The 21864-nt window shown below is 51.9% G+C and overlaps 9 protein-coding genes across 9 annotated transcripts; 3 read left to right on the forward strand and 6 right to left on the reverse strand.

Moving 5' to 3' along the window:
- The first annotated feature begins 150 nt into the window (after positions 1–150).
- Positions 151–3247, forward strand: BO87DRAFT_413147 (ATP-dependent 6-phosphofructokinase). The gene is made up of 3 exons (XM_025626551.1): positions 151–1256; positions 1313–1774; positions 1821–3247. The coding sequence occupies exons 1-3, from the start codon at positions 516–518 to the stop codon at positions 2967–2969; spliced, it is 2352 nt and encodes a 783-aa protein (XP_025483225.1). The 5' UTR covers positions 151–515; the 3' UTR covers positions 2970–3247.
- On the reverse strand, positions 3028–4464 carry BO87DRAFT_185491 (NAD(P)/FAD-dependent oxidoreductase). Its single transcript, XM_025618442.1, has one exon. It carries the CDS (start codon positions 4380–4382, stop codon positions 3087–3089), a length of 1296 nt encoding a protein of 431 aa, XP_025483226.1. The 5' UTR covers positions 4383–4464; the 3' UTR covers positions 3028–3086.
- Positions 4465–4481: 17 nt separating this feature from the next.
- isn1 (IMP 5'-nucleotidase ISN1) lies at positions 4482–6255 on the reverse strand (the record flags this gene model as incomplete). Its single annotated transcript, XM_025628700.1, has 8 exons — positions 4482–4740; positions 4793–4932; positions 4989–5783; positions 5837–5984; positions 6036–6050; positions 6103–6123; positions 6167–6177; positions 6231–6255. 8 exons carry the CDS (start codon positions 6253–6255, stop codon positions 4660–4662), a joined length of 1236 nt encoding a protein of 411 aa, XP_025483227.1. The 3' UTR covers positions 4482–4659.
- A 421-nt stretch (positions 6256–6676) lies between these two features.
- Positions 6677–8485, reverse strand: BO87DRAFT_383455 (putative MFS quinate transporter; the record flags this gene model as incomplete). Its single annotated transcript, XM_025624653.1, has 4 exons — positions 6677–7738; positions 7787–7915; positions 7963–8158; positions 8211–8485. 4 exons carry the CDS (start codon positions 8483–8485, stop codon positions 6677–6679), a joined length of 1662 nt encoding a protein of 553 aa, XP_025483228.1.
- A 1333-nt stretch (positions 8486–9818) lies between these two features.
- Positions 9819–11784, forward strand: BO87DRAFT_327402 (MFS transporter; the record flags this gene model as incomplete). Its single annotated transcript, XM_025620181.1, has 4 exons — positions 9819–10157; positions 10202–10567; positions 10616–11572; positions 11635–11784. 4 exons carry the CDS (start codon positions 9819–9821, stop codon positions 11686–11688), a joined length of 1716 nt encoding a protein of 571 aa, XP_025483229.1. The 3' UTR covers positions 11689–11784.
- An 819-nt stretch (positions 11785–12603) lies between these two features.
- Positions 12604–13908, reverse strand: BO87DRAFT_327406 (carbon-nitrogen hydrolase family protein). The gene is made up of 3 exons (XM_025620182.1): positions 13721–13908; positions 13216–13655; positions 12604–13158 (listed from the first exon to the last, which is right to left on the reverse strand). The coding sequence occupies exons 1-3, from the start codon at positions 13885–13887 to the stop codon at positions 12779–12781; spliced, it is 987 nt and encodes a 328-aa protein (XP_025483230.1). The 5' UTR covers positions 13888–13908; the 3' UTR covers positions 12604–12778.
- A 681-nt stretch (positions 13909–14589) lies between these two features.
- Positions 14590–15830, forward strand: BO87DRAFT_351719 (short-chain dehydrogenases/reductase). The gene is made up of 3 exons (XM_025621149.1): positions 14590–14755; positions 14803–15081; positions 15133–15830. The coding sequence occupies exons 1-3, from the start codon at positions 14680–14682 to the stop codon at positions 15771–15773; spliced, it is 996 nt and encodes a 331-aa protein (XP_025483231.1). The 5' UTR covers positions 14590–14679; the 3' UTR covers positions 15774–15830.
- Positions 15831–16038: 208 nt separating this feature from the next.
- On the reverse strand, positions 16039–17733 carry BO87DRAFT_448277 (general substrate transporter; the record flags this gene model as incomplete). Its single annotated transcript, XM_025628292.1, has 5 exons — positions 16039–16605; positions 16659–16763; positions 16851–17220; positions 17277–17579; positions 17660–17733. 5 exons carry the CDS (start codon positions 17731–17733, stop codon positions 16039–16041), a joined length of 1419 nt encoding a protein of 472 aa, XP_025483232.1.
- Positions 17734–18057: 324 nt separating this feature from the next.
- BO87DRAFT_185686 (uncharacterized protein) lies at positions 18058–20173 on the reverse strand. The gene is made up of 5 exons (XM_025618443.1): positions 20074–20173; positions 19907–19993; positions 19773–19847; positions 19226–19722; positions 18058–19157 (listed from the first exon to the last, which is right to left on the reverse strand). Exons 2-5 carry the CDS (start codon positions 19945–19947, stop codon positions 18268–18270), a joined length of 1503 nt encoding a protein of 500 aa, XP_025483233.1. The 5' UTR covers positions 19948–19993; positions 20074–20173; the 3' UTR covers positions 18058–18267.
- Positions 20174–21864: the final 1691 nt, after the last annotated feature.

Genomic DNA, 21864 nt, shown 5'->3' on the forward strand with positions numbered 1-21864 from the left:
GTCCCGATCCAGCAGAGGCGGTGACATCAGGTGTGCTTTTGCAGACTGAAAGAGGAAATGGCCGGAGGAAGAACATTCCTTGCTATTAGTTAATATTATTACTGAAGTAGCATCTGCCCATTGCAGCGTGCAGCAAGGTCACCCGGCCGATCGGCATTAGACGAGCATCTAGCCCATTCACCTGCAGACCAGGGAATTTCCTCCCCCGGTGGTGGGCAGTTAGTTTACCTTTCTTACAAAAGGAACAAATAATAAAGGTATTTGTATAGCGGGGCAGTGACGGCCGGAGTCAGTGACGTACTGGTTGCCCACACCCGCTTTTTCTCACCGGCACCTGCGCTGCTCTTCTCCCCCACCCTTTCAAACACAAGTTAGTTATCTCTTTGCCTCTCCTCTTCTCTCCATTACTCCATTCTTTCTTCTCCAGCTTTTGTTCTCTAAAAAACCTTCTTGTTCAGCTGTTGCTCTTCCCGAACAATTGCTGAACACCCTCCCCCACATAATCCCATCGCACGATGGCTCCCACCCAAGCTCCCGTGCAACCGCCCAAGAGACGCCGTATCGGTGTCTTGACCTCTGGTGGCGATGCTCCCGGTATGAACGGTGTCGTCCGGGCTGTCGTCCGGATGGCCATCCACTCCGATTGTGAGGCCTTCGCCGTCTACGAAGGTTACGAGGGTCTCGTCAATGGCGGCGACATGATCCGTCAGCTTCACTGGGAGGATGTCCGCGGCTGGTTGTCCCGCGGTGGTACCTTGATCGGTTCCGCCCGCTGCATGACCTTCCGTGAGCGCCCCGGTCGTCTGCGCGCTGCCAAGAACATGGTCCTGCGTGGCATTGACGCCCTCGTCGTCTGTGGTGGTGATGGCAGTTTGACTGGTGCCGACCTATTCCGTTCCGAGTGGCCCGGTCTGTTGAAGGAATTGGTCGAGACGGGTGAATTGACCGAAGAGCAGGTCAAGCCATACCAGATTCTGAACATCGTCGGGTTGGTGGGTTCGATCGATAACGACATGTCCGGCACCGACGCTACCATTGGTTGCTACTCCTCCCTCACTCGCATTTGTGACGCCGTCGACGATGTCTTCGATACTGCCTTTTCCCACCAGCGTGGATTCGTCATTGAGGTCATGGGTCGTCACTGCGGTTGGCTGGCCTTGATGTCCGCTATCAGTACCGGTGCCGACTGGCTGTTCGTGCCCGAAATGCCGCCCAAGGACGGATGGGAGGATGACATGTGTGCTATCATCACCAAGGTGGGTTGATCGGAGACTCGTGAAGAGCTCTCAGAGACATCGCTAACTCCCTGCAGAACAGAAAGGAGCGTGGAAAGCGCAGGACGATCGTTATCGTCGCCGAAGGTGCCCAGGATCGCCATCTCAACAAGATTTCGAGCTCGAAGATTAAGGATATTCTGACGGAGCGGTTGAACCTGGATACCCGTGTGACTGTGTTGGGTCACACTCAGAGAGGTGGTGCTGCCTGTGCCTACGACCGCTGGCTGTCCACGTTGCAGGGTGTTGAGGCTGTCCGCGCGGTGCTGGACATGCAGCCCGGGGCCCCGTCCCCGGTCATCACCATCCGCGAGAACAAGATCCTGCGCATGCCGTTGATGGACGCCGTGCAGCACACCAAGACGGTCACCAAGCACATCCAGAACAAGGAGTTCGCCGAAGCTATGGCCCTCCGCGATTCGGAATTCAAGGAGTACCACTATTCATACATTAACACCTCCACGCCCGACCACCCGAAGCTGCTCCTCCCAGAGAACAAGGTATGTCACATTGGAAATCGTTGGGTACTGAGCTAACAGCTCGCAGAGAATGCGCATCGGTATTATCCACGTTGGCGCCCCCGCCGGTGGTATGAACCAGGCTACTCGTGCGGCCGTTGCCTACTGCCTGACTCGCGGCCACACCCCCCTGGCTATTCACAACGGTTTCCCTGGTCTCTGCCGGCACTATGACGACACTCCGATATGCTCCGTGCGCGAGGTGGCGTGGCAGGAATCGGACAGCTGGGTCAACGAGGGTGGTTCGGATATCGGTACCAACCGTGGTCTGCCCGGCGATGACCTCGCGACGACAGCCAAGAGCTTCAAGAAGTTTGGCTTTGACGCGCTGTTCGTCGTGGGTGGATTTGAGGCATTCACCGCCGTCAGCCAGCTTCGCCAGGCGCGCGAGAAGTACCCCGAGTTCAAGATCCCCATGACCGTGCTGCCGGCAACTATTTCCAACAACGTGCCGGGCACAGAATACTCGCTGGGTAGCGACACCTGCCTTAACACACTCATCGACTTCTGCGACGCCATCCGCCAGTCGGCCTCGTCTTCTCGTCGCCGTGTGTTCGTCATCGAGACGCAGGGTGGCAAGTCGGGTTACATCGCCACGACGGCTGGTCTGTCCGTGGGCGCGGTGGCCGTGTACATTCCCGAGGAGGGCATCGACATTAAGATGCTGGCCCGCGACATTGACTTCCTGCGTGACAACTTTGCGCGCGACAAGGGAGCGAACCGCGCGGGTAAGATCATCCTGCGTAACGAGTGCGCGTCCAGCACGTACACGACGCAAGTGGTCGCCGACATGATCAAGGAGGAGGCCAAGGGACGCTTTGAGAGCCGTGCGGCGGTGCCGGGACACTTCCAGCAGGGTGGCAAGCCGTCGCCTATGGACCGTATCCGGGCGCTGCGGATGGCCACCAAGTGTATGCTGCACCTGGAGAGCTATGCGGGCAAGTCTGCGGATGAGATTGCGGCCGATGAGCTGTCTGCATCGGTCATTGGCATCAAGGGCTCGCAGGTGTTGTTCTCGCCGATGGGCGGAGCGAACGGACTGGAAGCGACCGAGACGGATTGGGCTCGCCGCCGGCCCAAGACGGAGTTCTGGCTGGAGCTGCAGGACACGGTGAACATTCTGTCTGGCCGGGCGAGTGTGAACAATGCGACGTGGAGTTGCTACGAGAATGTTTAGCGCAGAAAGCAGCGATAAACGCCTAGACATAGAGTCAGGCTATGATGATGAAAGGTTATGAGCATACCGAATTAAGTACAGTACAATAACATGATGGCAGTACACAGTAAAGGTAGTCTATTTAAACACATACCCCTTAGCCTTCCAAATAAAATAATCCCTCCCCTTAGCCAACCACACCATAAAACTGACCAACACCCACCCAAACGCCTGCCCCGTACCGCCAGAAGTTCCCACAGGAACCACCATCATCACATCATTACCTTCATCATACGTCTTCCTCCCACCACCACATCTCCACCATCCCCTCCCCTTACCCCCCTTCCCAACACCATTAATATTACCAATATCATCCACCATATTCCCCACCACCACCCCAGCCATCTCATCCGCCTTAAACGACAACTTCTGCGTATGAGTGGTAATATCCCCCGCCGCATACACCCCCTCCACGCCGGCCACTTTCAACTCCGAATCAACCCTCACCCAACCCCGTTCATCAAGTACTTCCGGGGGTATATAAGAACTATTAGGCAGGACTCCGATAGTCGGGATGTAGATATCTGTCTCGAGCGTCTCCCCGTTATTAAGCTTGAGTTCATAACCCCCCTCTTCCTTAGAAGAAACAGAAATGACTTTCCGATCTGTAAGAACGCGCACGCCTTTATTAGTGAGGAGGGATGTGGCTGTTTCGCTGGCGGAGGGTTTTAGGGTCGGGAGAATGCGTGGGGTGGATGAGATGAGGGTTACTACTTTCCTCGATTCTCCTTCGGAGGGAGAAGAGGAAGAGGGGGTGATGAGATCACCCAGTTCACCCGCGATTTCTACCCCAATAGGGCCAGCACCAATGACTGTGATTCTTTTTGCGGTTGAGATGGTGGTTTGGGCAGATTTAATCGCCTCCGTGATGGTGGTGGTTGAAGTGGGGGATAGTTTGAAGGGGTATATTTCCTTCTCCCCATCCTCACCAGGAAATAATGTTTCCGTCGAAGAAGCAGAGGGCGTACTCCCCGACGCGATAACCAAGTAATCATATTGGATTTCTCTCAGTGACTTATTACTCTCAGTGTCGGCGACTTCCTCAACATTTAGAACTTTATTCTCGAAATCGAGCGATGTCGCCCGTCCTAAGATGAATTCGAAGACATCCGGAGAGTATTTTGTAAACCCATCCGCGATCGGGATGAGGTATTGTGACTCTGTGAAAGCACTTGGTTTGGTGAGGATGCGCGGGGCCGCGATGGCCCAGTAGAAGCTTGGGGTGGGGTTGATGAGGAGGATTTTTATTTTTGTGCCCTTGTTGGTAGTTTTGTTGGGTGTGGTGAAGTGCGAGAGGAGGGAGTGGGCGGTGGTGAGGCCGGCGATGGAGGCGCCGATGATGGGGATTGTTATTGTGTCTGGTTGGGAGGTCATTGTGGTGGTATACCGATTCTTAGGTAGTTGGTGTGGTGGTATGTGATGAAAGGGAAGGATGTAAATAAATAAATAGGATTAAAGTAGATTAAAGTAGTAGTGGCTACTGCTAGTGGATTCTTATACTGTCAGACATTCCCGCTGCTTGAATAAGCGCCCGGGCGATCTGCACAGCTCAACTAACTATTGGTATGGTGGCGCTGGAGTAGTAAGATTAACTACTATTTTCTTACTCTCACATCATCTTAAGTGACTAATTCATATTCAAATACCCTGGTTATATCCCTTGCAACTCGTCCAGGAGCTGCACTGTCTCGGCGGGACTTGCGATCCACGCTGTCGTCGATGCCAGCCGGGCCTGTCATTATTAGCATCCAGCATAGTATTCAAATTATAAGGAATAGGGGTACCTTGAAATCATTCGCTCCCGCCGACAAGAACTGATCGCCAACATGCAGTGTCCGCGCCGGCTCAATCCCCCCAAAGTAGCGCTGACACGCGCGCACACCCCATGACTTGTCACCAATATCCACAAACACATCATTGCCGCCTAAATAGGCGTCAGCATAACCATCACCTACATAAAAGTAGAGGGGGAAAGTATACCGTTAAAAGCACAAAAGGGCAATCTAGCCCCCACCTTCGACCGCTCGACGGTATTCTGCACCACCAACACCGTCTCCTCCAACTGCTCACGACTAATCCGCCCTCTCTCCGTAGGATATACCCCGACCGCGCGATCCTTGCGCAGCACCGCGACCGGCAGATTCAAATTACTCGCGCACGCGCGCAACGATGACTCGGCGATATCCAACAGTTGCGTGATATCCCCCTCCTGCCACGTCTTCATCTCCTCCAATAGCCATTCCTCACGGGGGACATAACTCAACTTCGAGGGGGAGGCGTGGTCATACCGGAAGAGGAAGTTGCTCTCTCCGCCCATGACGACAAGTCCGGCGCGCTGAGCGTCCGTCATTTCGGTTGACTCGTACATCGCATCGAGCAGTCCCTTGAGGCGCTCGTAGTACTTCGCGGCGTCGGTGTAGCCCGCTGCCGTGACGATGCCGACCTTCTGTCCTTGCAAGAGGAGGCGCATAATGCGCAGAATCACAGGATTGTCGTCCGTGAGACAGGCGCCATCGTCGTAGAGCGTGACATCTCCGTCGAAGGTGACGAGGTCGACACCGGTGGTGCGGGCCAGGCCGAGAAGTTGGGCTGAGTTGAGGATGAGACGGATGTCGTTGAAAGAAGGGGCCACGAAGCGTCGTCGGCTGATGAAGCGTTGGGCGTCTTGGTGGCGGAAGGCGTCGACCAGGTATAAGGGGGTGAAGAAGGTGCCTACGGTGGGGACTAGGAGTTTGAGTTTGGATTTCCCTGGGGCGTCGTCTCCTTGGTGGGTTACTGTGATTGTCAGTTGTGATTGTCCATGTATAAAGAAAGAAGGGGAAAGCTACTGTGGTCGCGGATGAGCATCTCCACGTCGCGGAAGATCTCCGCATAGCGCTGGTGCGTGTCGGCCGCTACGGCGATCAGGTTCTCACTGTGTTCCTTGTAGACGGCGGTGGGCTGCGAGTGCAGCACGAAGGGGACGGCCAGGAGGCCCTACATTGTTCAGTATTGAGGTATTTGAAATAATGGTGGCAGGAGTCGCACTTTGATCCATTCAATCTGGAACTTGTTAGCTATCCGTGTCTTAATACTACTGGGAATGGGGGAATACCAATTGGTCTCGACGGTGAGACTGAAGGAGTTAGCATGAACTGGTGGCAGAGATGACTGCCTACCTTGAGAGCATCTGAGAGATTAATTAGATGAGTCAATGGTATCTGAAAGGCCCATTCAACTTACATTCAACACGATAGCGGGTAGTCATCGTGAGGGGAAGCTTAAAGCTGGAAGCTGTCCTTTGGGATCGGCGGTGAGGGAGTCAATGGCACAACCACGAACGAGGGGGGATCGGCAAGATATTTAAAGACTGTCAATGAATGAATGAGAATGGAACAGAGTAAACAAGAAAGGAAAATAACCATGCAAGGAGGGAGCAGAAGAAGCAACAGTTGAGATAGGGATGACACAGTGCTTGTCATCTGACCGGGCCAGCGGGGCTACCAGCCAATCATAGATAACATCGGAGCTCTCCGACACGCCAGTTGGCGGGCTGAGATGCACATGGGGTTGCACAAGTGGTCAGCTATTGCTTCCATTACAGGGGATCCATCTGGTCAATGTGCACCGTCAATTGCATTTAATTCATATAAATCAAGCTCCTAGCTAAGTAACTTATCAATCAACAGTTACACCCGCTCGCGATGCTCCGCCCCTCCAAATCCATCCTCCACCTGCTGCTGTTTATCCGCCACCACCTGGTCCTGCTGGTCGGCATCACGGTTGCCATGCCGTCCGATTTGATACCATGGCAATGCAAACAACTGGTCCATACTCTCCAAGCTTCGTCCTGCTGTCTCAGGCACACTGAACCACACCCACAGTCCACCTAGCACCGTTACAGCTGAGAAGAACCAGAACGTGCCTTTGGGGGTGATGCCACCTTCCACAGTACCCAGCAACATGTTTGGCACCGCTCGGGAGTTACCATACTGATTGACAAAGTGCAGGGTCATAGCAGCAGAGGTAGCCAAAGCGCGGATACGTAGCGGGAACAGCTCCGCTGTCAGCAGGTACTGCATGGAGTTCCAGCCCAATGCCCAGCCTACACCGGAGATGTAGATCATAGCAATGGCTCCGCGACTACTGCCCCTCTTTGACTCGGGCAGGACAAAGTCATCGACGATGCCCATTTCCGGCACAGAAGTGAGGAAGCTAGCGACGTAGATCATGGAAATAGCCTGCAACGTGATACCTAGGAGCAGGGCGCGTTTGCGGCCAATCACATCCACCAAGAACAGAGCGCAGATTACCGCCGCGGTCAGCTTGACAATACCGAACACTGCTGTCACTAGAAGGGACTCATTGGAACCAGTGATGCCAAGGAGACTGAATAGATCCGGCGCATACAGCGTGATGGATCCTGCTCCGGACCATTGGGAGAGTAGCTGCGCCATGGCGGCGAGGTACAGTCGGTACAGGTTGCTCGGGACCATGATGGCCTCCTTGACAATACCTAACCAGCCAGCACCCATGGTAGCCTCCATTTCTGCTTGGTGGGCATTCTGAATACCCGTAAACTCCTCCACAACGTATTCATGGTCCGGAGGGAGGTTGCGGAGACGCGCCAGGTTGTTCAATGCTTCTTCAGGCTTGCCTTTCTTGACAAGGAAGCGAGGCGATTCGTACTGGACGAAGGATAGGAGGAAGATGAGACCGGCGAACATAATGTGAAGACTAGTTGGGACTTCCTACGTAGGGTTAGTAATCTGCCATGGATAAGGTGAATGATGTCCTACCCATCGCTTGTGGGTGTGGTCGCCCATGTGCAATTGGCAGCCATAGTTGGTGAAGTAGGCGAGCACAATTCCCAGGTAGACAAAGCCGGTGAAGACACAAGTGCAGAGACCACGGACGGATGCAGGGGCCTATTGCTGGTCAATTCAGTCCGACAGGAAAAAGATGTGTCACTCACAATTTCAGCCAGGTAGACTGGTCCTACAACTACAGTCTGGCCCACCCCCAGTCCGGCCACGAAGCGACCGGCGTAGACAGCACCCAAGCTACCGTTGGCACCAACACCCATGAAGATGGCAATTCCTAGAATCCAAAGGACACACAGCTGGCGAGTTGCCCACAGCCGTCCAATACGGTCGCACACAAGGAATGCACTAGAACAGAGTCAGCAGACGGACTTGACGGGTCATTTTGGTGAAGGCGTACAAGAGTGCTCCTCCCACAGAGCCAATCTGCACCATGGCGGACACATTCGCCTTGATGTTGGTCTGTTCCACCTCACTGTACGAATCCATATGAATAGTGCGCTGAAAGTCCTTGGAGTTGAAAGCACCCGAGATCAACCCCTCGTCGACACCACGGGCAGCGCCCATGAGGCCAAAGGAGAGCACGGCAAACCATAGTCTCCAGTTGAAGACCTCCTTGGGGTCAGCGAGATTGCGCAAACGAAAAATGTTTACTGGTTTCTTGGAACCCGCCATGATTGCACACAGTCAACTGGAGAAAGGTTGGACGAGCCACAATGGATTTTTGAACCAGCTGGCCTCTGCAAGGGAGGAGGGGCATTTATAGCAGTCACCCTCATCAGAACTACGTCGGTTACCGACAGCCAGTCGGAACGGCACCTATTCATGGTGAGGTAGGACAAACCAGCCGGGGAGGGAATTCACTACGACGAATGTGATCATGCGGGGGAATCAGGGAGAGAGCAGCCAATGGATCGCGCAGGGAACGATATCCACCAGGGAGACATCCCACGTTGGAATTCGACTTGTCGCGACGAGCTTATCACCGCTTGCCATGCTGGACAGCTTGGCGAGTTGGAAAGCAACAAAGATCCGACAACGCGCTAGGTTTGTTGTGGGACGGAGCGCCTTGGCTGCGGGGGACAATCCGGGGATCGAGCCTCTTCGTGCCACCCCCCAGACCCGGTCCTGAAAGTGAAGGTGGGACAGACCGACAATCTGGGGACGAGGCTCGGTCAACTTCCGCTCAGGACTAACGGAAGCAGGCCGTCGAGATGCGAGTGAAAGGCTTCGGGGTAGGCTTGGCAGGCGGGAGACCGGAGATGGAACCAGCGCTGGCAGGCACGGGATATGGCTTCCTGGGGGAAATGAAATGAATGTTCGATGAGAGCCACGCGGCGTGAGATTTTGGGGTCATGCGGGGGGGTTCAGCCAAGGGGGTCCCTCGCGCAGGGTCTAATCAACACTAATAGGGCACTAAGAAAGCAAACATGATGGTGGTTGGCTCATCCTGCTGGTCGGTCAAAGCCGATGGGTGGGGGATACATGACGTTGCTGGGCACGATCGATCAGCTGTCTCTCAATCCGGGGTGCAGCGCCAATTGCCTCGGTCGCAAGGAGTTTTTGGTAAAAGATCGACGGGTTCCAGAGCTGTGATTTAGTAATGAGATATCTCTTCCTCTCCACTGGCACTGGGATTCCAGCCTAACCTAACCCTACCCCACCTGCGGGTGAGACCCGTGGGATCAGCATCATAATATTTTCTCCGTCCACATTCTACCATCATGAGAATGATAACATGGGAATTTGACAAGTAATTGATGATTGTTATTCAGATAGTGAAAAGTTCCAGACCTATTTGGTTGATCTGAGTTTGCGATTGCAGCATCCAGACCAGAATAGAGTCTGGCTGACTACAGGTGGCGAGGTGTGATCATGGCTACATCATACATCTGGCTTGCTTGATTCAGGAACCAAACCAGTTACCGAGCAGGGTTCACACCTATAAAATTCATCCCGGTAGACCATAGCTCTGTAAAGTCCGTCGATAGAATATAGTATAGGTAGAATGTCCTGCCTCATCCAAGATTCCATCCTGGGCCAATTTATCCGCCTCGTTTCCCGCGGCCGGTACTTCCGGTTTGAGGAGCAAAAAGACCTCTCGCTATGGCAGCAGTACGTCAACCTCAACAAATCGGGCCGCATGGCTTACGCTGGTCGTCCCGATGCCGATGAGGAACTGCCTGAGCGCTTCAGCGCTGCCGACACCGAGTCCATGACAAGGGTGCCCTCCACGGCATGGTCGCATAATGGCCGTCGGTATCAAGGCATCACTGGGGCCGTCATCGACCCAGAAAAGGGACGCGACGTGACCATCGTCGACTGGTGGAGTGATCGTGATCCGGAGGTATGCATATACTGTTGTATCCTGAACGAAAGCTAACTCATCAGAACCCCCAACACTGGCCGCTATGGAAGAAAGTCGTGGTGACCTTTGAAATCTGCCTCCTCACCTTCAGCGTGTACATCGGCAGCGCCATCTACAGCGCCGGTATCGAGTCAGTCATGTCCGAGTTCCAAATCAGTCAAGTCGCGGCTACATTGGGACTGACTCTGTTCGTGGCTGGCTATGGACTGGGTCCGCTGTTATGGTCACCCATGAGCGAGGTGCCCCAGATCGGGCGCAACTCCGTCTACATCGCGACACTGATCGTGTTTGTAGCCCTGCAAGTCCCAGTCGCATTGGCCGGAAACCTCGGCACACTACTAGCCTTTCGCTTTCTGACTGGCTTCTTTGGCTCGCCTGCTCTCGCAACAGTACCCCTCCCCTCCCCTCCATTCGCTGTCCTGCGCTAACAGCATCAGGGCGGCGCCACCCTCTCCGACATGTTCGCCCCTCGCAAACGCGCCTACGGCATCGGCATCTGGGGTATCAGCGCCATCTGCGGCCCGGTGCTCGGTCCCTTAGTCGGCGGATTCGCCGCCCAAGCCAAAGGCTGGCGCTGGACGATCTGGGAACTAATGTGGCTATCAGGATTCACACTAGTCGTACTAATCATCTTCCTCCCAGAAACATCCTCGAGCAACATCCTGTACCGACGCGCCCGCCGACTCCGCAAACTGACCAACCGGTCCAACTTGCGCAGCGAACCCGAACTCGCCAGCGAACATCTCACAGCCCGCGAACTCGCCATGATGACGCTCGTCCGGCCCTTCACGCTCAACTTCACCGAACCCATGGTCTTCCTTCTGAACCTATACATCGCCCTAATTTACGGTCTACTCTACGTATGGTTCGAATCCTTCAACATTGTCTTCGCCGGCATCTACGGCTTCAATCTCGGCCAACAGGGTCTAGCGTACATCGGCATCCTAACCGGCGCCCTGATAACAATCCCTCCATATTACTGGTGGATGCACAAATACCTCGAACCAAGATTCGACCCCGAAACAGGCAACGTTCCCCCGGAGGCGCGTCTCCCACCCGCTATTGTAGGCGGGTTCTTCATCCCAATCTGTCTGTTCTGGTTCGGATGGAGTGCCCGTCCCTCTATTCATTGGATCATGCCGATTGTGGGCAGTGGGTTCTTCTCCGTCGGTGCGTTCTTGCTTTTCAACCCTGTGCTGAATTATCTCTCCGATGCGTACCCGGAGTATGCGGCGAGTGTGCTCGCTGGGAATGATTTGTTTCGGAGTGCGTTTGGTGCCGGGTTTCCGCTGTTCGCGACGGCGATGTATAAGAATCTGGGGGTGGATTGGGCGAGTTCGACGTTGGCATTTCTAGGGTGTGCGTTTATTCCCATTCCGGTTGTGTTGATGAAGGTGAGTTTTCTTTTCCTTTTCATGGGGAGGTGTGGGGTCGGGCTAATTGATGTTGTGTGTAGTACGGGGAGACGTTGAGGAAGAGGTATAGTCGGCATGCGCGGAAGGATATATAGGTTGGTTGATTTTTTTAAATTGGGGTCCAAGCTCCGGGGTAGAGCAATAGATGAAACTACTGGTTGGTTGATCTGCGTGGGTCTGTTAGAATGTGGTGGAAAATATTTGTATTATTAGATGATATAGTAATCTGGTTCAATCCGACCATATAAATGATACCAACCAGCGAGTCAGCTTGCATAATTCTTGATACTTCCGAGGTCTTTTCGACTCAATTTGCTGGAAGCCCCACACATATATCGGGGTCGTCGTGTTCACTATATAGTGGTTCGTATGCGGGATATTGTCGCTGGTCAGCGTCGCTGGGTGGCATTCTGAAACGTCAGTACAGAAGGTTATAGATGGATGTGAGACCTTAGTGGCAGGGTGGAGGTAAGCAAGAGCTTTAAGAAGAGACTAGCAAGGCTGAGAGCCTTATCAGTGCACTGCAAGGCTATAGACCTAAATTGCAGAGCCGTATCATCTACTCAACGAATCAGAGATGTTCCATCGGATGCCGGTCAGTAAGTAGCCTTTTCCAACAGAAAGCAAGTACATTTTGCTGTGGCTGAGGCTGGTGCGCACGGCCCAAAGGATTTATGTAGTAGTTACAACCGCGAAGTTTCATTGGATCAAACCCAGTGCTTCCGAATTGCAGGCAGCTATCTAGGTACCCAGTAAGCATGGGCACACCACTTACGTGCTAATCTTTTGCCATGTAACTGATATCGTTAGACCAGTGACCATAGGACTTAGGATGGTAGCCATGAGAGGGAAATAAAAAATATGAAAGATTACCTATAGTAAGCACCACAACCCACCTCAGTGACTAGTAACTACTACTACTATTCAGAGGATCGAGATTCTGATAGACCTAGGAAACAGCCAAGCAGAAGTGGCTGTCAGGAACGGTGCAAGTTTCCCATATTGAGTTTCAGCATTTAAATCTTATATTCGATGCGACATGTGAACTTTTCGCTATTTATAGGTGCAGAGCGTATATCAAGGGTGTGTTTCCGGCTCTCTCTCAGCTACTCAGGATTCCGCTATCAAGCAGTGCAGAGAATCAGGACATCCTGAGCTTCAGAGATATTTCGACACTTATGATTTCTATAAATCCTGTTGCTCCGCTTCTCCTGCGACAGTCGCTGCATTTTCCCTAACGTGGCGCTTGACACTGCCCTCCACACCCAGCCACAGAAGGTCCGGTCGGCTATAGTGTCCACAGACATCTACAAAGGCTTTGGAGTGGTAAATCTGATCCAAGTCGAGGTCGGCGTAAATAATGCCCTCTTCTGTGCTGGGAATGGGCTGCGATAATTGGCGGCCGTCAGGCCCGAAGATGGCGGAGCAGCCTCCGCCAGGGGTGCTCATTAGAGCACCACCATGTGTTGCCATTCGGTCAACACCCGACTGGCCTATCACTGTCGTGGTATGAAGGACAAAAGACTGACTTTCGATAGCATATGTCCTCGCAATGGAACTGGTACCTGAAAGGAGACTTGTTAGCATTCCATCTGTGTACCTCGTCCAGTTGGCATCCATACCCTCGCTGGACATCGAAAACAAGGAACCGTCTTCGCTGTGAGGGAACAGAGGCGGCCATGCGGCAACATGAATCTGTTCCCTCTGGGCATAAGTGTGATATTTCAGCAGAGGCTGGATGTGCTCCCAGCAGGAAAGAGCACCGACGCGACCGGCTGATGTGTCGACTACACTCTGCAGACAGTCTCCAAACGAGTCACCGAAAATGGTCCGCTCCATATGAGTGGGCTTAATTTTCTTTCGGGTGGTGAGGATCTTCCCATCACTTCCAATAATAGCCTGCGAGATATACAGGGAGTTATGCAAGTTCTCGGAAAAGCCCAAAACAACGACTATTTTATTCTCCGCTGCACATTGTTGGATGCTGGCCATCTGCGGGGAGTCTATTTTCAGGGAGTTTTGTATATAAGTAGATGACAGACGCATGTCAACAGGCCGTGTCCTTTGCAGACCGATAATCATTTGTCAGTCTGTATGATTCGTGCCACATGGTGCAGTTGTACCCACCAGATCCAGGCAGGATATCCCGGGATCCAACACTCGGGGAAAGTAACCAACTGAGCGCCATTCGCAGCTGCTTCCGCAATAAGGTCACACGTCTTTTTCACGGTCGCTTCCAAATCAAGCCAGACAGGCTCTGCCTGGATAACTGCGACGCGTACTTGAGAAGACATAGCGGGGTTGTGGGAACTCGGAATGTTTGAAACTGAGGAGGATGTCCGGGATTTGCATGCAGGGAGCTCTCGGGATTTATATGCCATGTACACTCTCACCTCGGCCGATTGTACGGACTACCCCTCATGCCAAGCCGACTTATCGTATGATAATGAGATTGATAAACTACCATTTTCAGCCGAAATTGATGCTGTTGTGACACCCCGGTACAGACATGCTCAGGATTAAGGTTACTTGGCAACCAATGCACAACATCATGGTGTGGCCCATTTTCATCGTAATGGTGGTTGTAGTTGTTGCTAGACCATGTTGCTTGGTCCATTGTAATAATGGTAGTGAAATGCCATCTATCCCTTGCATTGTGGTGGACACTTAAGGCGCCGATAACGGATGTTCGGCATGTTTCTTGACGGAAAATATATTGAGCTGATACTAGGCGTTGACCTAACCGCGTGGATCTGCGTAAACTCGTCGAAAGACTAACGCCAGTCCAAGTAAACAGCAGAGATAATATTTGGACATTTAAATCATGTGCAATACCCAAGACCATCAGGAAACTGATGAGGCAGTTGAGGTAGGGCAGTGGCTGACTTCAGCCATCTGCCGGATCTGGTCAGCCGGGCCGTGGCTGACGTTAGCCACATCTATCTCCCACCCAGCTATTTAACGCGACAAAGTCAACTGAACTAATGGCTTAAGATTTCATCACAATCAGCATATTGAATAGCAACAAATCCCTCTCCCTAGTAATAATACCAATTTTCATACAAAGCCGACAACTAACTGAGAACATGGTTGCCATTTCAGAGGTCCGCGGGCAGCTACCCAATATCAAGAACCTGGGTTCGGGTCTGGTTGCTGTGTTCGGTATGTGCATGACTTTGCTATCTTAGACGCCAACTAACAATGAGTAGTGGGCGGAACTAGCGGAATCGGTCTATCGACAGCGAGGGAATTCACTCGTTACGCGACAGCTCCTCACATCTACTTGATTGGACGCAACGAAGCTCAGGCATCGGAGATCATCTCAGAACTCCGTGCCGTCAATCAATCCGCAACAGTAGACTTCATCAAGAGTGATATCTCTCTACTCAAGAACGTCGACACGACATGTCGCGAGATCGCTCAAAAGGAGTCAAAAGTAAACCTTCTCTTCCTGAGCGCGGGTATTTTGACTACTCAGGGAAGGACTGGTGAGTACTTCCCCTTCACCTATCCCTTCACTCCGACTCAACATGAAATAGAAACACCCGAAGGCCTCGACCGCAAGCTCAGCCTCCACTACTATGCCAGAATGCGTTTCGCCGACAACCTCCTCCCACTCCTAAACCAGGCCGCCTTATCAGACCGCCTAGCCCGCGTAGTCTCCGTCTTCAGCCCAGGAAACGAGGGCAAACTCATCGAAGATGACCTCGACCTTCGGAGCAACTACAGTCTCTCGAATGCAGCCGCTCATGGTTGCACCATGACATCTCTCTACATGGCGCAACTTGCCGCGGCACATCCGAACATTAGTTGGGTTCATAGCCGTCCTGGTGCCGTGAATACGAACGTCACGCGAGATTTCAACCCGCTTGTCAGAGGACTCACTAGCGCTCTTTTTGTGTTGACGCCTCTTTTATCGTCGATCGGGCTCATTTCTGTCAAGGAGTCTGGGGAGAGGCATGCGTATGCGGCTACGAGTCCGTTGTTCGCGCCACGGGTTAAGGGCGTGGATACGGTGGGTACTGATGGCGCGAGGGGAAGTGGTGCGTATCGGGTGGATTATGATAGTTCTATTGTTAAGGCGAAGTCTGAGTTGGTTAAGGGGTATCTGGGTAGTGGAGTGGGTAAGAAGGTGTGGGAGCATACGAGGGATATGTATGCGAAAGCTACTGGGAATTAGTGACTGCGTGTATGTACTATATGAGACGATGTAATAATAATTAGTGAATTATAATGGAAGATTCGTTTTGGATATATGAGGATAAAGCATGGTGGCTAGGCCATCATACAAAGGTGAAGTACTAGCTTATAACTTTCGATAGTAATCTATCGGACAAGAAGGAAGACAGCTTTGTCATCAGACCGAGCTCTATCATTCTATTAACATATCCATCATCTATCATCTATCATCACTCATTAAAACCAACCCACTCCACCCAGCAAATCTATGAATCCTCCTTCCCCCTAACGAAACACCTCTCTACCTCCTCCAACGACCGTCCCTTCGTCTCGGGCATATAAAACCCACAAACGACAATCGTCAGCGCCGTACAGCCCCCAAACAAAAAGTACGCAGCGCAACTACTCCTCGCCAACAATACGGGAGTAATCAATGCCACAAAGAAATTCGACACCCAGTTACTCCCATGCGCCAGACACGTCGCGCTCGCTCTCGTCCGCTGGGGCTGGATCTCCGCCGCGTAGACCTTGCAGCTCACACCCCACGAAACACTATAGATAGCAGCGAAGAGATAGATCGCGACGATAACGACCCAGCGACCAGCGCCAGTGGAATGGTGAACGGCATCGGCAGCGTACAACGACCCGATCACGAACATGGTGATGGTGAGCCCCAGACCGCCGAGGATGACGTTGGCGCGCCGGCTCCAGGAGTCAGCGTAGATGAGGCCTGGGATTGTCACTACGAAGATGACGAGGCCGGAGACGCCGGAGGCTAGGAAGCTAGCTTGAGAAGAGGTCATGCCGGCTTGCTCGAAGAGCATGGGGGCGTACTTTTAGGTATTAGCCAATGCAGGAAAACAAGTTTGGGGAAAAGGGAACATACGTATAACACCCCATCAATCCCAGCCATCTGCTGCATACCCATGAGAAACAAGCCCAGGAGCGTCCGATTACGCACATCGGGCTTGAATGCATCGAAAAGCGAGGCCTCTTCTATCCCCTTGCCCTTCGTCCGACGGGTAGATACGCGACTATGGCGCGAAACCACCTGGTCGAGGGTATTCGGCGCAAGGACACTCCCCGTCGGGGCGAGCGGATGCGTCAACGCCTCTTCGTGCACGTCGACTTCCTCTTCCTCTTCGAGGAGTTCTTCGCGATCGGCCTCGCTTACTTGCAGATACTCCCAAGCGCGAGTGGCGTCATCGATGCGGTTGTGGAGCGTGAGCCATCGCGGAGAATCAATTAGCCATAAGAGCGCAGCGACACTGAAGACGATGGAAATGCAGGCCAGGACGGTGAACGGTGTTCGCCACGCCATGGATGAAGGCATCTTCTCACAGCCGTAGCAGGTGAAGAAGCCTACTACGAGGCCCATTGTGACGAGGAGTTGAGGGCCGGTGGTTAGTGGGCCTCGTTGGCTTGGTGGGGAGATTTCGCAGATGTATCTTTTATTGCTTATTAGATATTTGGCTAGGTTTCGGGGAAAAGGATGGGGACGTACACTACCAGGGTCCCCAGGTATAGACCCTCGCCGAGACCCTCGACAACACGGCCAACGATGAACATGGCCAGATGCACTGCACCAGCTTCAAAGGCACATCCGATACCGAAAATAAGGGCACCGATTGCGATACTCTTCGGCCGTCCGATCCAGTCGGCTAGTTTCCCTCCGAAGAACGACGAAAAGGCCGCGGGGATCAGAATTGAGGAGACTACTAGACCATGGACGATGGATGAGAAGGAGCCGAATTTCTGCTTGAATTGGTCCATCACTACCACGGAGCCAATGATGCCGGTGTCCATCCTGCATAGATGTTTGATGGTTAGCCAATTTGTTGTGAAGTTGTGAAGCTACATTTTGCGACAAGCGCAGAAGATACACACCCGAAAAGAAAGCCCCCCATGGAGCATAGAATACTAGCCCAGACATAGCGAGATAGCCCTGGTATCAGCGCCATGTTTATCTGAAGGCCGAGGGGAGTTATATTAGGACTCTGGAAGTATGTTGTAACTAGAAGATAATATTCTTCAGACCCTACTCCCTCATTTATACCATCTTCGTGGGCCCTAAAAATCTGTAGGCGTCGTGATCTACAAACGCAGTCAGCACGATAAAACCGCGATAGGCGAGAATCGGCGGCTCGGAAAGATTACTCTCGGGAAGACTTCCTCGTGGTTAATTGCATGGATCCACTTCCATCGGGTATCATCTATCTGCCCTATGAATTGAGGGGCGCGGGAAGAAGCGTAGTGGAGTGAATAGAAACTGAGTCTAGACTTGTCTCGGGAAAATTTCTTCATTGTGGGAGGGTCTCCCCACTATCTGTACTATGGGATGCGGTGATGATAATCTTGCTATCTGCGTCGAATCATGTCTGCAAGGCCCAATTGCATCAGATGCATCACATTTGCGTTTTTTACCAAATCACAATGTGCCGGCTATCCAAGATACACCGCAAGTACATAGAAAATCACAATTGGAATGGTTTTGGCTATCTCCCACACCGCAATCCCCCATCCGCCCATTGCTTCTGCAACTCCTTCACCCGATACTCTGTCGCCCATCCAGTATCACTCTCCACACGTCGCAACAGATCAACTACTAATCGCCTCTCCTCGTCTCCCTCGAAGCACTGTCCCGCCACGAACAACGGCTGCACCGTATGCGAAAGTATCGCATCCGGCAACCCAGCCAAACTAATCCCACAGATCTCCCGCGCATGATTCACCACCAACCCGGCGATCTGGCGATAATGGCGCAGTCTTGCCGTTACGGTTGACCGAATAGCCGTGGATTCCTGCGGCATATTGCTCAAAAGCAGAATGCGGCCCATGTGGTAGGTCTGGATGGTGACGGCACACATGGGGATGGTGAAGATAATTGCGTCGATTGTATCTACATCTCCGACGCTTTCTGTAGGGGTTGGGTTGCCTTTGTGATATGTCGGTTCAAGATTGGATAGACATAGTTGTGTACGACAGCACGGGGTAAAGGATTCGGGCAAGGTGTCATACCAGGCACTCAGCTCAAACTCTAGTCGCTTCCATCGTTCCAGGAGGTCCTCTTGTGTAGTGCCAAAACATGGACGCTGGCCTGGGGGGCTTTCATAGTCTCCTGGGTAAATTCCGTCACCGCTCGTGATGAAGTTGATAATTTTGCCCATTATCCAAATCAAGCCGTTGCTGAGGGTATCTTCCTCGAGCCAGGTACAGTGCGTTGGGACGGAGGTATGAGGATTCGGAGAGGAGGAAATGGGAGTGTTCACGGTTGTAGGGGAGACAGATGGAGGTAAGAGATGGCCGTGAGTGGAGATGTTAAGGCCAAAGTTGCGCCAGATGACGAGGTCGGAAAGGTCGAGGCGAGTTTGCGTTTCATTGATAACTGTTCCATGATAAGTATCCGATCAAATGTAGGATGCAGTCGATAGAAGTTGTAAATGATTAACCTACATGCAGAAAGACAGTCCTGGCGCACAAGACTCCAAAACACCGAGCGGGATATGTGCAGTAAAGAGTTTGGCAAAGTGGATGTCGAGCTGAAATCATCTGATGTCCCGCAATACAAGAATGGCAGGGCACTTAGATGGGCTCGCCATTCGGTGCTGGGAGCATCGATCAACTCATACATGCATAGAATGGCAACAACAGCGAACATCTCGTCTCGCCGATTGTTCGGAATTTCCAGTCTAATCGCTTCTTTCAAATATCCTATAGCCTCGTCATACAGGCGTACTGATTCATATTTCAGGTCGATCCCTCCATTGGCCCATTTAAGGGCGCTGTTTCGAAGATGGGGTAACCGCAAGATCCGACGAGGTTCTCCCTGGCACATACGGTGCAGATGTTTGGCGGCAAGGGCACATGCAGCAGCCTTCAACATGGGCCGCGTAGCCACGATAACAGGCACCTTGATGGAGTAGTAGGCATTAGTGTCAAAGCAGTCTAACCTGTAAGGACTGTCAGTTCATCGTTCATTCAGTCGAACGGGTAGAGATACCATTGACTAGGACCTTCTTTGAAATGTCGTATTAAGATTGTTGTCAAAACCCCATTCTCTGCAGGCAGGGCGGGACTGTGAATAGAACTCGGAATCACACCATGCTCAGTAACAGGAGTTATCGGTGTACTGACAATTGAGCGATGCTTGTCCAGGAGAAGTATTGGCTCCTCATCGTCAGCGAAAGGGTCTTTGACCTGGATAAAGATGACTGCGGAAATCTTAGCATCTGTCCGATTCACGTTGGCTGATCATCCTTCTGATATTCGGCAATAGACAGAAGAACAGGAGTCTAGCTTACGATCAGATGGTATCTTGACCCATGTTTGTTTCTCATCTGGATCAGCATATCCCCTATCATCGGCAGCAAGGTCGCTGGCGCTGTAGTGACGGAATATGCAGTCGGAGAAGACACAAACACGGGAGGACTTGGCACATGGGCCGCAAATAGGCCTTTCTTCGTTGCATTTCACTTTACGTTGTCTACATGTCACGCTAGATAAAATGTTATGACGATAATCTATGTAGACTGAACGGGAGAAGGGGGAAGGACAGGGCCGGGCTTGGTGTGCACCTTACCAGCCAAAGTGTGAACGCATCTCTGCCCGAAGGCAATCATCAAGCCGGGAAGAATGCTTGATAGATCGATGCGTTGGTGCAGGAGATTAAAGTGTTTGGTAGCGTACGTATACGTAGCGTGGCGGGGCGAAGAAGGAAAATCTAGCGAGATCCGCCAACAGAAAATTTTTTAGGTGGCTCGGAAAGTGGCAACGTTAGCGAGGCCGGCCGTAAGCCATTAGATAGCTTTATGTTCTGCAACCTAATCAACGAATCACAACCATTAATGACAACCTAGTTAAAGTCCTGATAAGAACAGCCCACGGGAAATTTGTGGCTCAAAATAGCCTAAAGTGCTGTCTGATGTTATACCGCGCAGTATGCCCTCCATCCCAAAATAGTTAACTACGCGGCATCCTTGTGAAGGAGCATTGTGCTTTCCGTAATTTCATCGACCCTCTCAGACTTCATAAAGGGTGGTGGCGAGCAATCTGTTATACATGTATCTTTAATCTGATGTCCATCGAACAGTTTATATCACAAAAGGGGGTAGTGATGGTTAGACCGTCGACTTACAACCCTGATATACGGCATGCCAATAAAAGCGATTTTCCGCATATTATACTATGGTTTTGACATTTGAAGGCTCAATAGTACTAATGCTGTTCAGTATCCAAGATATGGCGGGTTTTTGCATCTGATACTGTAGAGGTTGAAGAGCAATCAATGCTGGATCTAAATCAAGCCGGTCAATTTCATAAGTTGATGTGGGCTAAGTGGCATGGCTAGATACGGCACGGAAATGAGCATATGGAGCATTTGGCAGAATAAATACATACGTCTGAGTAAGTGCTTTGTCCACAAGAAAACTATCATTGCGAGTTGAGATTGTGGGCGTTTATTTGAGGACTGCCCCTGTCTGCCCCTTGGTGGAGGGGGTGCATGTGGTGTAAGTATACCGATAGTGAGGTTTGTTCAATTCCAGTGAATTTGTCGAAATGAAGGCTCCTTCTTTCCCCCTAGTTGGATACCGAATATTTTATATACAGAACGCAGCGTTCCATGTGGAACTTTTGAAGCTAACCGACTCCTGCAATACCTGAGAGTCAATGGTAGATTCTCGGTTACGCATGGGAGACCCTTGGAGCGTCCCGGCGGGGATTAGGTTGTAGGCAAGGTTGAACCGGAAATGTAATAGATTCCATAGTTATTGGTATGACTCGATTATACAGATTAAGCCAGGGTGCCCAGAGTGCCTAGGATGGCTCTTATTCCTTGGACAACTATAGTTCGGCAAGTGATTATGAAAGTAAAATTCATTGCTAGAGTGAAGTATACGGCGAAAAACAGAAGATTGGACGAAAGGTAAGAGAAAGGAAAACGACAGGATATTGAGGTTCCTCTAGCATTTCCCGAAATACAAGGGCATAGTTGTCTCTGAACAAATGAGTTCGATACATGTTTCAACCGTGCTGAAGATCTGCGCACCAAAAAAACCAATTTGATTTGTCACGTTCCATGCATGTACATATAT

This window comes from Aspergillus neoniger (assembly GCF_003184625.1).
Source record: "Aspergillus neoniger CBS 115656 unplaced genomic scaffold BO87scaffold_5, whole genome shotgun sequence".
Lineage (NCBI taxonomy): Eukaryota > Fungi > Ascomycota > Eurotiomycetes > Eurotiales > Aspergillaceae > Aspergillus > Aspergillus neoniger.